The sequence below is a fragment of the Haemaphysalis longicornis genome, unplaced genomic scaffold (genome assembly GCF_048455015.1).
Source record: "Haemaphysalis longicornis isolate Haplotype H1 unplaced genomic scaffold, Haemaphysalis longicornis Haplotype H1 scaffold_52, whole genome shotgun sequence".
Taxonomy (NCBI): domain Eukaryota; kingdom Metazoa; phylum Arthropoda; class Arachnida; order Ixodida; family Ixodidae; genus Haemaphysalis; species Haemaphysalis longicornis.
In genome coordinates this window covers 1,258,467-1,274,607 of record NW_027526388.1, presented here as the reverse complement: position 1 = coordinate 1,274,607, position 16,141 = coordinate 1,258,467, and the positions used below count along the sequence as shown (strand labels likewise).

The following is a 16,141-nucleotide window of genomic DNA, read 5'->3' as shown; positions in this document are numbered from 1 at the left end:
CGCACATGCATACCTAAATAGTCTTCGCAGCAGTAATTTTACTTCGCTTCCCCCGTCTTTCAGAGGCCTTCTGTTACCTGCCGAGACCTCACGAGGATCCATCATGTGTCCACCATGGCCCGCTGAAGCACACGTGGTTCTACGATCGGTTTACACGTGAATGCCGGATTGGTGTCACATGCGCTCATGCAAGTGGCAACACGTTTCCAACTCGAGAACTCTGCAGCGACATTTGCAGAAGCAGTGAGTAGTGCTAGTTTCCTTACGTGTTCATTTAATCATCACATTTATTATTATAATGGGTTAATGGAATGAATCAGGCCAGCTAGATATACAATTATCCTTCTTTCTGCCGGTCAAGCAATGTCAAAATGCAAATCGGATCTTTGTGCGGAATGCGGCACGGGAGTGTGCTAATTTTTTATGGCTGCCACAAGAATCTAAATGTGACTTAGCACAATGTTTTAGCAAAAAACGGGCGGTGCGCTGTATGAACGGAAATAGGCATAGGCTGAAAAACGACATTTTATTTTGAAACTGTGAGCATGAATGCCGTCGTGAACGTCAAATGGTATTCTTTTGCTAGATACAGAAGGCGAAACAATATCAATATTTGCGGGACAGCGGCTTATAAAATCGTAGAAATTGGGATCATTGTAATTCTACGATGTGACCATGTCTCATGGCTTACATTAGATTGCAATAGCCGGTTAATATAAAGTTTGTTTGTCATCTTCTGGAAAATATTTTATATAACAAAGAACCCGTCGTAGTTCCAAAACAATCACCAGCCCTTCAACTCTGTGCAGAAAGAGAAGCAAAGGCAAAGTGGCAATATGGTTTTACTGGAGTGTAGTTAGGTGTGCCCAAAACAAACCTCGGTAGCTTGTAATTTGGGATTGAGCGTGCTTCGGGGTTGATTTGCCTAATGAATCGTGGGAGGAATGGAAATTTATTCCAGAGGACGAACACCGGACTGTCCTTCTGGCTGAATTAAAAGCCCCCATGTTGATAGCAGAACGAAATTCCAGCACATTAACAACTTCACTTTGAGCTGCGTCTTTTTTGAAATTTAGAAGAAACGTAGAGGCACGGTATAGCTGTTTCAGCAGCTAATTGTCATTTGATTCGTGGCGGTATAGCTACAATAAAACAGGAGTAACAGTCGGCTACCTTATCTATACTCCCTGCGCAAATAGCGGTATATTGACTGTAGACTTTAACATCTTTATTGCAAAGTAATTGCGAGAACTAAATAAAGCACGACATGATGATGGAGTGTCTTAAAGGCAAATTTCTGTGTAGTGCTGTAAATATGCCTAAAAAATTATGGATACAGAGAATCACGCGAGAAAGTGGAAACCACATTTTGTTCGTGTCGACGCAAAGCGTACACCGACGGATGTCGATTTTCGGTAAGATAGCTTTGTACAGATTCCACGAAAAAAAAATAAACGAAAAGCTCAAGGTGCTTCTCAGTTAAGAGGGACGTCGTTTTTGATCATGGAGATATATTTAAAATGAATAGGAACCTTTGATTTCGTTTGAATATCGCACGCGAACGCAATGTTTTTCGGCTTCTTCATGAGAAATATCGCAGCATTGCACGGAGTGAAACTCCGCCCTTCGAACCAAAAACGCTATACCTGTGCTGGTTAGCCAAAATGGTGTTTCTCTCAATAGCCTGGATTAAGAGTTATTACGTAAATCTCAGCATGTTTAAACAGGGATCCCAAGAGGCCTGTAGGATAATTACCGTTTGTCCAAAACTTAGCAACAAATAGATTCTTGTAACAGAGAAAAATCATATCGGAACAGCTGTTGTTTCCCAAAAAGAAAAAAAAGTATCTTCATTTATGTGATCCAATTAATTTGCTTTGAATTCAGGTAACGTATGCGTAACGTCTAGAATAGAAGTTCCTACTTGAGACGTTTTCCCATGCTGTGTACTGCGCGTGAAAAAATGATGACGCTGATGAATTTTCTTGAAAAGGTTTAATTATTGTTCTTTCTTCCAAACATTCCTGCTTTTACGAGGTTAATAAAAGCCATGGATTTTCTTTATCCTAATTTTCCAGGGGACGTTTGCACACAGCCTCCGCTCTTGGCTTCATCGTGCGGCGAGAAACACCGCACTGTTTGGCACTACAGTCGTAAGTCGAGGAAATGCGTAAAGGCAACAAACTGCCACACGAGAGGAAATAACTTCCCTTCATCGCACGAATGTCACAAAACCTGCGACCGGCGTAAGTACCCAACTGCATCAACTAAACTTCTGTCACCAATACGCTAACCTATTATTGAAAAATTGTCTTTGCAAACATAAGCAATGAACGCACATAAAGGGAGAGCAATTCACGTTTTAATTTCTTACAAATTTTCTCCCTCCTCAGAAGAGGGCTGTAGAAGGTTTCGGTAAGTGTATTTTAGTAGACGTGTAAGATTATTTTGTGGAACTGCGAAAAGTTGCAAATTTTAGCAGTACATTCTTTGTAGGAACCTCGGCAATAAGTTATGTTGCCTTGCATCAAACGCAGAAGTGTAGCTGAAGGGAACCAGACTGTATGGGTAACATTTTTTTCTGAGCGCCAATGTATTTCAGGTTGAATCGATTGAATTTAAATTATGACAGGGGTTTTTGACAGAGGGGATTTGTGGTCCCATTACAGTGCTAATTTACTCTTTCTACGCGTAAAATCAAAAAAGAATAAAACACGTAAAGATTTTCGAATATCGACAGTGAGTATGCTTCAGTATGCTTGAGACCACGTGATAAGCGGATTCCGATCCTATGCCTCCTGTTTTATTTTGAAACGGCTTAGCGTTACGGTCGTTGGAAGTTCGACGAAGAATTGCAATCTTCCGGAATAGGTACACAGGCATTTTGTCAGATTTGAGAAACATTGCCGTGCACATTGGTTTTGGAATCACGGGATAATGGCACTTTTGGTAGCTTTTGTTACCAACGTAGTTAGAACTTATTATTAGAACTTGTTAAACTTGTTAAAGTTAGAACTTGTTAAAGTTGTTTTTCCGCAATTCGTTTGTGCAAGGACTGCTGTAATAGAAGAGCACATAGGGTGTGATATGACAAGCCTTTTTAGTCCCAGCCTGCCTGCGCATATTTCTAAGGAAATGAAATCTTTGAGTCTGAATCTTTCAGCGCCATGATGCTGCAGCCATGCTTTCTGCCTAGTCTAAAGTGAGAAAAGGAATTTACAGGCACATTTGTTCAACAGAAACCATCTTCCTTTAAACCATAATATTCTATAACTTTAATGTTTAATGTTAATATTATTCTGTAACTTTAACGGGAGGCCTTAGTTTTAAGCATTGCCGGAAACGTACTTGAGAAACTTCGTGAAGCTTGAAAAGGGCTTTTATCACTCCAATAACGCACGCTTTACAGCGCAGACTGCTTCGTGAGAGGAAGAGAAAGGCCCTTATTGGTACTGGCGAGATTAACCTCGCAAAGGCGCCTACGTCAGATTTTCAAGAAAAAAAAAGGACTTTGATGAACGCAATTATGATGGATGTAATAACGAAGGTGCGCGTGTCTGCGCAAGGCACTGATTTGTAGTTCGCACGAAAGACCATACAGCTTTTATCCAAATGGTCGTTTAAAAACTCCGCTATTGGTTGGTTCAAATGTCTGAAGGAGCGTGAGATTGGCGTGACATTATTGATTTGCAGAAAATTGAGAGCACTGTCTTCTATATTCTTTCTGGTTATTCAGCTTGTGAAGATTACCTTGGGGCTTCTAAATCGCAACATGTTGTTAAAGTACACCTTGACAGCAGAGCGTAACACCAAATTTGCAGGGCGGAATAAGGAGGACTGCCTTCACTGGCCGAACCGAGGTCCATGCTACGCCCTTTCTTTCAAGTGGTACTATGACCATTACCACAAGGACTGCTTCCAGTTTCTGTATGGTGGTTGCAATGGTGGACCAAATTTGTTCGATTCTAAGGAAGAGTGCAGAGAAGTGTGCATTCGTGAGTATGCTTGAAATATGCTTCACATTAGGAGCGCAGCTGAGAGCCCGCAAAATGTAATGCCAGACTTGTTTTGAAGCACGGTAAACTATTTTTATTAAAACAAATCTTCTATAGATGATTTTTTTTGTTACAAGAAATACTTCATTAAAAGATAAATTATTCGTTGTAATTTGCAGCTTGGGCTATGAAACACTTCCAGTAATGGTATATTCGGAATAAAATAATGGGGTTTGTTTTAAGTGGTTTGATTTCGTGCAACTCACCGGAACTGTGCTGAGTGTAGGGCAATACGTATTGCTTTTCAGATAAAAATCAAGTTTTTAGAAATACGATAAAACATTGGGTGAGAACGAGAACAACAAACCAACGGAAAGTTAGGGCATTATACTTCAGTGGGGTTGTCGACGTGTTAAAGATAAGTTTTTTGTATGGTATATGATAGGCTATTGGATTCATGAAACACGCACGTTTATTTGAGAAAAAACGCGGCCTACTTTAACCTGAAGATTATTTAGATTGGTTTGTACTTTACGTTTTGATGGTTTCTTCCAAACAAGGCCTGTGCAGTTGAATAGTGAGCATAATCGGATATGATAATAATTAGACGAAAGTTATTGCCTTTGGTTCAGTGGTCCGAGGGCTATGTAAGTGTGTGTATCACCGATGATTTTGTTTTTCGTGCTTTTAAAAACGCTGCACTGGAAGGTGGCGCCAGGATTTTGGTGTATCCTTGAAGCTTGTGTGCTGTAGTAGCATAAATGGCGAAATAACTAGTGTCATATAATAGAGAACGGTAATACTGCGATCAAGGACGTATGCTGAATGAGGCAGAGAAGTAAATTAGAATTTATGTTGTCGAAGAATACAAATACTAAAAGGATTACAATTATAATTTTACTAAGTGCTTTTTTACTGTAATTTCTAAAGAAAGCAATCCTATGAATTTTATTTCTGATGGCTCATTTTTCTCGTTGATTTGGAGTCCAAGAGGTTGTATAGGGATTCGTAATTCAAACTTTTAACATCTGAGTCAAGAAAGCAAACTACATACAGTTTCAAAAGGTAGAGTTCAAAAGTCCGTTCACAAGTAGACAGATGCAACGTTTTGTTTTGATATTTTTGGCGTGGAACAAAGGAATAAATACACTTTCGTGGTGATCATCGCTTCTTTAAACTCAGATCTGTTTTTCGGCGTTATTGCTAGGACGTATATATATTAATTATACGCACAATTAAAACCTTTCGTTTACTGTTGTGTTTAAAGCAATCATGCGATAAAACGCCGAAAAATACGGGCAAAATTTCCCTACCACGCAGCATTAAAAAGCTATTGCTGGACTCTTTTCTTGGTGTGTACAGTTTGAAAGCTTTAATAATTTGTTTTGTAAAGAGAAGTAAAAATACTGTAAGGCCAGAAGTAAGTCGTAATTTGGCAACACTGGCAGCAATATTTAGTCAAACCACCCATGTGCTAGTTGTCCTCCTAATAGCAAACGTTGTATCATAACCAGATTGGCCTGGCTGAATACATTGGTAAAAAAACAGAGACACACTTAAGACTGCCTCCAAGGCGCAATTCCAGGCATTGCATTTTATTTCGAGCTGCACAATCCTCATCATCTGCAGATATGCCCGTCGTGATTATGCGCGTTTCTCGTGGGATAAAATCTTCATCAGAAGAAATAATTGTGCCGCGTATTCTTCGCGTCGCAATGGTTTTGGAAGTATTGGATTATGGTGGCTTTGGCCTCAGCGAGCACCTGCCCCTGTTATCGCCATGTAGGATTTTTAATCCCTAATGATCGTTCTTTTTTGTTTTGCCTCTCTGGCTGACCACATTTTGTTACAATCGCCGAGGTAGACGCATCGGATGTCAGCGCGGTACAGAAAGACGCGACAGTAGAAACGTGTCCCGTGGTGCGATGGTGTGTTTCCCATACCGCCGCCATGATCATTTATTATTGCGTGGTTTTTTTTCTCTCTATAACTATGGTTAGAGGCTTGGCCAATCGCCTTGTTAGGCCTACATTGGGGCGATGAGTGGAAAATTTCCGTGCTTCTTCGATACTTTGCGTGGTCAAATGACTCCTGTAGGGTTCAATACACGTCTCGATCACGTATTTGTAAGTCAAGGGACCCAACCTAGGCTCATTTTTCTGAGGTAGAGCTGTATATCAGCCATGGTAAGGAAGATGCGTCATTTACCCGCACTCGGTAGGCCGTAAGGTCAAATATCAGACCACGGATGTCACCCAACTTCTCTTTATTTACTTCCAAGTTTTTATGCCTTCGGTAATCTTTGAACCGCGGCGGCGTGCCTCGCCGACGGTAGATTTTGCCTAGTGGGGCGATTATTGTTTTAGCATTGTAATGTTGCAGCGGACGTTTGAGGGCCCAGTCAAGTGGTGAGCCAAACAGTGTGGTTGTGAAATGATAGCTATTCAAGGGCGCCTGAAATATGTTGTTTTTGGCAGTAATTCAAGCACGTTGCAAATGTAGCTGTTAAGCAACCTATAATGAGAGTGTTTTGTAGCCGTATGCCAGCAGTTGTTACTGGAATGCACGCCATCTTACTGTACGGCTTGAATTACGAAAGGCCGTTATCATTCTTTAGCTCAGCTGACGGGAGAGGCGCACAAGGTTTCCGCCATCGGCTACAGTTACTCTAATAGCGTCGTGCTGACGCGAAGAACATATTCGTTCAGTTTGATTCCTTCTGACGGTTTTAGTTTCTGTTGCAGCTTTCAGAGCACATCATTGTATTCGTGAGGGTTGCGGTTAATAAAATTCGGTAAATAATAGTATTTTGCTTCATTTTGTGACACGCTGAATTTTAAAATACGTAGTATTTCTTGACATGCAAGTTTATATAACCAAACGTTTGCCAGAGTATTTCAATTCCGTTGCTTTAAGCGCATTGCTTCATTTATGCCTTACTTTCTTCAGTTCCCCTTCAGTTTCTGGCCAGTTTAGTTGTTATTATAATACTGAAGTATTTTGTGATGGGAGTTTTTTCTTACCCGGAACCATTTATTGTAAATCTTGTCTTGCGAATAGTTGCCGTAAGATGCACGTAAAACATTCGTGTTGTCGTTAATGCCCAATTTTCTAGTATGGATGGTGAGGTTTTCTCTCAAGGTAATAGCCTAGCTGGAGCTAAACAATATTTCTTGCTCATACTGAGGAACATTTCACGAGTAAAATCGGCGTGTTTTTTGCAAGTATACGTTGGAGCAAATGTGCGATGTTCAGTTACCCGCTGGCGCTCAGGCACTAAAACGAAGAAAGTAAAAAAAAAAAGAAGCTTCTTTCTGGAAAAACGAGTCTTTTCGAAAATTCACAAATATCAATCGTAATTGTCAAAACCGCCCCCCGGTTGAAGTGATTAACCAGTATTTAAGCACAGTACTCAGGCATTTAAGTATTCATTGTATTTAAAATTATTTACGCAGGAAAATAATGCAAAATATAAAACGGAGTGTCAACAGTGGGCTCAATGCATTGTGTGTAATGCGAATATAATGCACGATTTTTGTATTCTATAGCGGACCGCATCGAGAAGTTTGAACCTTGACCTCCTGGATAAAGTTCGTGCGGTAAGGTGGTCGACTTCATTGTGCTGCAGCCAGCCTGCTGACCAGAAAAAAACTAACAAGCCGTAACAAAACTTGGCTGCACCACTTAACAGAACTAACCTACCATTGCCATGCCTCTTGCTTCCGCTTACTTATGCTTGGATGAAAAAAAAAATACTAACCCACTGCAATATTGCGTAGCTAATTATTCTTCAAGAGGTGATTTGAAGGGAGGTTTGTAGAGGATATATATTCAGCTAAACATATGAGGTTAAGATACGCTTGGAAACGGCCAGCGGTGTGTCGCAATGCACTTTTTTGTTTTACATATATCATTTTCCTTTTCTTACAGGACCTTCGCTCCATATTCCTGGCTGCTAGGTCTTCTGCCAAGCATCACAATAATAAAATTGTAACGTTACCTGGTTTAAAACAACGCCTGTTTGTTTATAACAGCGTGACAACTACAAATAATATGTCGACAGCTTTTTCTTATAGGCTATATCAAGGTACCCACAAATACACAATTCTTTCATGTGGTAATGAGTAAAAACAGTAGGGTTTTCAGTACTGTAGGGAGAAAAATATGTTAGTGACCACGGGTAATATTTTCTCTGAACAAGAGCATTGCGTGATATGTGACAAAATATTTGGATTCTGTAACCAAAGGCATATACAAGTTCAGACTGGCTCAATGGCATAAAAATTGCCATATATCTAGCTGACTCATGAAAACATACAAAAAATTTGTTGTTTCGTTTGATAAGTTTCCGGAATCACTGCACAGTGACCATACTCTCGCTTTTCATTAGGTATGAGTAATTCCTTTCGAGCATAGACACACAAGTACCAATTTAGGGATGTCAGTGACTATTGTCGCAAGTGCTCTTGTAAAGACTGGGTTTAGGATGGTATGTTAGACGCGTCGTCATTTCAGTTTCATTGTGCATTTACCGGATGAATCATAGGCCACTGGCTTATTTCCTTTATTTGAGTGCAGGTAAGTTTTTCCTAGCAACCAAATAAAGTGAGTCTTCCCACATTGAGGTCATTTTTGAATATGCAACAGGAATGCAACCCTTTATGTAACACGTTGAACTCTCATAAACACAGACGATACTTAGTGTGCAGTCATATAAACTTTAGTTTTTGTCTTGTTTAGGATTACAAGACCTACGTGATCAATTTTTCAATCATCCTTCTTGCATGTTGAGAAACGGCTTTTTCTGGTCTTGGAAGTAAAGTTAAAAATTGCCGTAACTGAATAAGCAAAGTGATTGGTCCCCACACTTGTACTGCTGCGCACGTGCCCATGAATAAATATTTGCAGCTTTTTACACGAGCGCGATGCTCCTTTAAAATGATTTGTTATCACCCGTAATGACTGCAAACACTCATATGACCTAATGTTAGACCGCGTAATAAGACAAGGTAGTTTCCATTCAATTCAACCGCCTTTATTTGAACCATCGCCGTTGTCATCCCATCGGAAAGGTAAGTACAGAGAAAACACAAGGGTGAGGATATAAGTTGAATTGAGGGAAACAATTAGCTATTATGATATTTAAATTTTCAAAGCCATCTTTTTAACGAAACATTTTGGCCTAACGTGTCTATACGCAGTGTGCAATTTCCAGATACTACTATTATAGACGTGATCCTGCGAGTGATGCGAGTCAATTATTGGGGTCCTCTGGGTGTTACACTAAAATAACATGTCAAAAAAACTCCGGAAGGTTTTACTGAAGCCCTTACCTTTCTAGTGCAAAAGCGGCAACGGCAATCGTTAAAACGTATTCTAAACTAGCGGTTGTTATTGGGAGATTGCGTGCGTTTCCACAAGAACTGCAGTTAAGGTTCCCATACCCTGCTTTCTAGCTCGAAATTCCGACCTCTTAGGAACCCTAGCAAAACCACCTCAAGGAAGTGATAGTTGGCGTATAGAAAAAAGTCAGCGTGAAGATGAAAACACTAAAAGCAGTTTCCAGGATTCTGAATATTTTTTGTGCAATTCCCTGTCAAATCTGACTTCCCATGCATTGTTATGGGATAGTTTTCATGGCTCAGGAAATTATTCGCGCCACGTACAAGACTTGACACTGCGCACAAAGCACGTTTTTACCCCCAGTATTAGCTGCGGAAAAACACGTTAGATTTCGCTAAAAAACTACAGAGTAATCAGCGCTCATGGCAGTGTTGTTTCCCTGCCATGAGCGGGAAAGATGCACATGCGTAGTATTTTATCGCGTTAGGCATAGGCGTAACTTGCTTTGTACTGCTACCTGAGGTTCCTCGCCAAAGAAATTGAAATAATCTGGTTTGTATTCTGAACGAAAACTAATAATTTCATTCCGGACTATTCGCGAAAATAATTTTTTCTGGCTGGCTGGGAGCGTCAGTATGTATTCGCACAGAAGCATGCTTGAGGGGTTTGCTCGATGGCATTATTTCCAAAGAACGCAAAAAAAGGACACGAAACTTGCGCAAAAATATTTCGAGATTCTTCGGTGGGCTCCTTTGAATGCGTGGGCGTCTCATCAGTCACCCTTACGAACACGACGCGCAGCCTCGGGTGCACACCTTGTTCAATCCTGGAGCACACAACACGGCGTTGGAACGGCTCGTCTTATGGAGTACTTCGCACAATTACACTCACCAACTGTGGGTAGCTATTGACGCTTTACTTTGCTACTGGAGGAACTGTTGAATCTTGGAAGCAACAAGAAGCCAGATTTTGCTAACATAGAATGTGCTTACTTCTAGACACACAAAATAACATTACGCATAAACTGAAACAGAGAAAATGGGCGCCGGAAGGTTTCTATACCAGCCTGTACGCTGGCAACTGTAGGACATAGGACAATAGTGAGCCTACAGAGTCTGCTTGCGAGGTCCCGCTAATAACTACTGAGGAGGTGGCCTAGGTACACATGAAATTAAAAATTCCCCCGAATTTTCCCGAGGGGGAGAATGTGAAAGTGCGAATGCACGGTTGTCGGCCCGCTTGCGGCGCTTGCGCTCGGCCCGCGCAGCCCACCGCCTCGCCGCCTTCTCTTCCATCTCTTCCATCGGGTTTGTATTATCACGTGTACACCACGCAGTTATCAAGCCGCTATAACGCCGCTGAGTCGCCAACGCACGCCGCTGACGACGTAGTTTGAATGCGCTAAAGATATAAGGCGCGTTACTGACACCGATATCCGCGTCGCGTCCGTGGCCTATTCGGTAGAGCGTCGGGCTGCGGACCGCGAAGTCCTCGGATCGAAACCTGGCGCCGGATGCTGTTTCTTTTTTAAATATAGAGGAGCACTGCGGACGCCGCCGCCGCCGCCGGCGGTGGATGGTTTGGGGTCGCTTATAAAGTGCATTCGCACTTAAAAGAGAAGATGCTGCTGCTGATGATCGTGTCACCGTAGATCATATGAAGGAGCTGGGGGATATTACACTAAAAGATTCGGCAAACTCTTTTAAGAACTCCTGAGTAGGTAAAGGGTACCCACTGCATTTGAAAGCGCAAACATAATTCTGATTTACGAGAAGTGGGATTGCGCAGAGCTGAAGAAGTATTGACCACTATCCTACCCCGACTGCCTACAAACTCCTAGCCAGGTACTGGCAAAAGCTGCTTTCGCAAGGGTTAAAGTTCGAAAGCTTGAAGAACATGATGCGCTGCGTTGACTGTGTGGGCAGTGTCACTTACCATATTTGGTTGTCGTGTGGACGCTCTGAAATAGGGCCGCCGGTGCGCTGCCTCAATTATCAATATAACGGCGAGCCCAGGCGTTAGGTCGTCAAAACCTAGCAGAGGATAAAAAGACTTCGCTTCTTTACGGCTGCGATCCAGTGTTCAATGACTTTGTGTCCATTACGCAATATCCTGGCGGGAGAGACTGTAAAAGTGTTGAAGCTCTTAACATCAACAAGAAAAAAACAGTTGCCTTAGAAAACCATCGGTTACACTTCTCCACAAAGAGCATATGTACTTGTTACTGCTAGTTAACCGTGTATCAACACATGGTGGATGAGAGGAAGTGGACGTCTGCCAATTACAGTTTTTGATCACATTTATTGTATCTCATTTCTTCAGCGCTAGAGCAAAACTTGTTAAGCCCAGTACAAACCCCGAAAGTGCCTCGTTCCGTCAATGGATGTTCAAGCTAAGCTAAAATGACGAAAGCGTCTCAATCTCTTGCGGGGTGAAAATGTTTGATCGCGGGGTGAAAGTGTTTGATTCTTACGTGGCTTAATCGAAATAACCTGGTGGCATGCATTCCTTGTTACTGCTCCGTCGTGTCTGCGTCTATTTCTTCCCTTTCGTTTATCCATTTTAGGACGCGAAGTATGTCAGCAAGCTTACTGGCGCACACAATACCTTCCCTAGAATAAGGCTTCTGCGCAGATGGGGTTGTGCATCTTTTTCACTCAGGTGCCATGATGTTCAGGTATTGCGCGGCATGGGCTATTCCACAAAATTTAAAATTCCAGTTTCTAGTTTTAGGGGAGAAGCTTCTCTTGCTCGGGCCCTGTCCCGTCCCTCGTTGCTGCTGTATACGGCGCGGCTCATTAATGATGATTGTGGCAGGATCCCCCTATGGATTGGCCAACCAAAGATTGGCCGAAGAGGACAAAACGTTCAACGCGTTCGTTGCTACCCAACAAGGAGAAGAGGAAGAAGAAGACGTTGTCGTTCGTTGCCTGCGAGCTCAAGACACGTACCGGGGGTACGCGATACAAGACGCTCTGCAGAAGGCGACTGCCAAGGTGGCTAAAATGCCACACACCGAATTCGCCAACTTACCCACGGAGATTCTCATCGTCCAAACCAACCCATACATAATTACCACAAACATCGACGTCGTCGACGGGCTTGTCAACGGAGCGGTGGAAAGCTTCACGTGTTGAGTCTTTATATGATGTGCGGGCGAATGTTTCACGGTTTTACCGATAAGAATTTTCGCTTCGCCCCTCTCATCATCATTCACGTCGTGGAGGTGGCGGATTTTTTTTATTTAATTTTGTGAAGGGCGCACATTAGCTACCAATGCTACTGATTTCTCCCAAATTGCCAAGATGGAGCCGCTTCGAAGAAAAACTACAGCTTTTCTTCGATAGCTGAGAACCTGTGGATATAGCACAGTGGGAGCACAGTTGGATTTTAGCCTAGAAACTAGGGTTGAATTACGATCGTATCACAGGCGTATTTTTTGGTTACTCTTTACTTGCGGAGCCAATATTTTGACCGAAAAACTACAACACTTTTTTTTCTCCCAAAAATAGGGAAATAAAGGCTTTCGGCTTGAAATCAACGGAACGTGCCATAACCTTAGTCACATTGATTTTGTTTGACATTAGGATGCTTATTGAATGAATGGCGCCAGCGAGTGTATCTTAAAAGCCATGACTATCCCAACAAGTGAAGGTAGGACTTTTTCTGTTTGCTGTGCGCGAGGATCGATGGTACAGTTCTTAATGTGCTGTCTGCACTGTTCCTTGTTATTCTTGAAGAAACTTATGTGCTACAGGAAAACATTGAAATTCTCTGACACCATACTGTTAAATCTCCACTTGGTAGAAGGATCAGTCTTTGCAACTTTACTGCATTCCCAGCAACGCCTTGGAACGACATGACGCGTCACTGGCTCTTTTGAAAGGTAATAAAATATTAACCTGTTTCACCATCTGGAGGTAGATCTGTCATTAATTGGAGTTGTGATTTCCGCCCTCATTAGTACCCCATGCTAGCTTAGAAGGACATGACGCGCTATATCCACAGACCCTGATTATAATGTTCACTTTAAGAAGTGACAGGTCGGAAACATGGCAAAAATGAGGCACCGGGGGAACATAGCCCTGGTCTTTATTTAGATGCTGTAGTTAGACAAGCTACCAATAAACGAAAAGAAGTTCCTGCCTGCTTGGCAAAAACCTTGTGATGCTGACAACATGGTGGAGCTGTTTTCTTTACTACAGAAGGGTGTATCACTTTATTTTTGGGGTTCCTTTCACTAGAACAGGGGCTGCATGTGGTACACTTTCAAGGTTTTGCTACAAAACGCAAACGAAGAGCTCGTAATACTACCTTTAATTTTTATGTTGTTCTTTTTTTATTATAATTTTATCTGAGCTCTCAAAAAGGACCTTGAATGCAGTTTCGGGTGTAACAGTGCATTGTGTTTAGTCGACGTATCTCCTTCTAACCGTAGGGACGGGGTGACCTATCTCTGAAAAAAAAAATGTTTAGTTTGGTTAAAAATAATGTAAAGCTTGCCGAGGGTATTGTCATTATCTGTTCTCTGAGTGGTCATTTGGAAGTGTACCTTTTCACTCACCCTTTTATTGTTCAGCTAATACCGAGAATGAGATTTCATTTCACAGGCTACTTGATTCATAAAACGCAGGGTAATATATCGACCAGATTTAGGGGAAATCCCCAAGGTGGAGTAAGTTTCTGCGAAGGAAAGTTTGACATCCACCTAAATGCAGCCGTACGGCTACAAAGGAAAGCTATACAGCTGCATCAGAAAATTCACTGTTTTTCGCGTCGTTTACTTTTCGTTTTGTTTCAGTGTTGGATTAACGATTATGTTTTCAATTGTATTTTTATGTCCGGACTCTGCTGGGAGATTTCTCTTGTTTTTACTTTCCTTTTTTTCAACGCTTCTTGTTTGTCTTCTTCCTGCTGTAACCCTAATGTCTAATATTCACCACTCATCAACGTAGTCACCCACCATCTGGTGTAGCAAGCCTTGTCCCTAGCAGGGCTGGCCTCACCAGTTTACATTAAAGAGCCTTCTCTCTCTCTCTCACTGTTGAAAAAAAATCATCGTGGTCCAGTATTTACACCCGGGACCACCGCTTAACCGGAGGAGTAACTCTACCAACTGAGCTAACCAGGAGGGTAGTCGTTTGTAGCGCGAGAGCGAATTGATCAACAAATCAAACTCATTTAGGTGGATGTCAAACGTTCCTTCGCAGGGTAATATAGAATCTCAGAAAAAAACAGTGGTCTAAAATAAAATCCCAGCATTTTAAATTGTTTTCATGTATCCTTAGCCATTTGGCGATCGACTCACAGAAACGTGTTGTACCAGTGTATGATGAAATGACCTGTCGGATACTATGCGGTCTAAGTGGCCGCTTAAAAAAGTTATATCCCTAATTTTACTTAAACGATATACGGTTTTTCAAGGAATCTAACATAAAGATGTTTAAATAAAGATGTTCCTAAAGACAAGGAACCTTAAGAGGAGAGAGCAGGGGTTCGCCAATTGTTTGTTTTTAGTTTGCCAGATTACAGTACGCAATACCTGATTATCATTTGCCTTCCCAGACGGTTTAAGAAAATTTCAACTAGGTAAGAGGGGTCAAAATACTCATTATATAGCGTCATTCTTCTTCCCGGTTTGCTAATGTGGCCGGGACAACACTGTAGGAGGGTTATAAGTTGGCCCATTTAGATATGGTCCACTTTAAACACACCAGCTCGCAAATCGACGGGGATGGAAACACAAGCAGGCACTACAAGCGCTTGTAGTGTCTTTTTTCGTTCCCGATCCGCCGATTTGCATCCTGTTGTGCTTAAGATGAATGAATGAATGACAACACAATTCCAAGTCATTGAAGCTAAATTATACGGATTGTTAGCATGCCTAAAAATTTGAAGCCGCGTTGTCTAACGCACAGAAGGTTGAAGCGCGAAGCTCTTTTAATCCGCAAGCCGTGCCGAATCACAGTCCAATATCTTAGTACAGGTTTTTTTCTGTCATCGGCTGCCCATGACGGCAGCCGGCGATGGACGGACTTGGTGGTCGCGATGAAATAAATGTGGGCAACTTTGTCTTACGCCTAAACGCTTCGCCAAAGCCAATTTTTTACGTGCTCGAATGAAGATGACAATGACGATGATGATATCCTTGAAGTCTATGTCACGAACCCACTCAGAGGAATCTGCCAGGAATAAGGGTTGACTTTGCAACTGCGCTTTGATGTTTCTGTGCAGAAACCCATTGTTCAGGTGGACTTTCCTGCAGTTCTTCGGGTGTAATGATTTGAATTTTGAAGTTTTATTTTGGTATTTCACGACATTGGATTTTGACAAGAGAAAGCTTTGTGTACCAACCATCTTTTGCTTCACACGCAATCATCATCATTGTCAGAGAAAGCTGGCTTTCGTGCCGTTCGTTTTGGTTTGAATGGTCACCATCACTGACGCAAAAAACGCTTTGCTATAAAATTCAAACTGCTTCCACCCTGTCAGAATGGTGCAATCAGAGAGACGCTGGCTTCCTATCGCGAGAGACCCAGGGTCGATTCTATCCACAGAAATCTTTCTTTCTTAAGGCGCCTGAGAAAATGTGGCTTTACTGTAGGGAATTTCGCAGCGCTCCTTGCACCAACAGTGAGGCATAGAAAGCTTTGCTTTAAAACAAGCAGTGGAAATGCGGGGAGTAACAAAGAGTTGGTAAAGAAAGAAATGACGGAAAAGAGAGCAGGTTACCATGTGTAGAGCCCGGTTTGCTACCCTACACTGGGGGAGTGAGGTTCAGAGAATAAAAGGGAGTGTGGGAG

At 42.0% G+C, this 16,141-nt stretch overlaps 1 protein-coding gene across 2 annotated transcripts in view; it reads left to right on the top strand.

Moving 5' to 3' along the window:
* LOC144140839 (papilin-like) overlaps window positions 1–8,009 on the top strand; it is a 41,684-nt gene extending 33,675 nt beyond the window's left edge. Inside the window, exons 6-10 of one of the 2 annotated variants that reach the window (XM_077672346.1) lie at window positions 64–243; window positions 2,079–2,246; window positions 3,822–3,995; window positions 7,544–7,594; window positions 7,926–8,009. In XM_077672346.1, the coding sequence (XP_077528472.1) occupies window positions 64–243; window positions 2,079–2,246; window positions 3,822–3,995; window positions 7,544–7,572 (551 nt within the window). In that variant the 3' untranslated portion in view covers window positions 7,573–7,594; window positions 7,926–8,009. The remainder of the gene's footprint in view (window positions 1–63; window positions 244–2,078; window positions 2,247–3,821; window positions 3,996–7,543; window positions 7,595–7,925) is intronic. The other variant, XM_077672347.1, reaches the window with a different exon arrangement.
* Window positions 8,010–16,141: the final 8,132 nt, after the last annotated feature.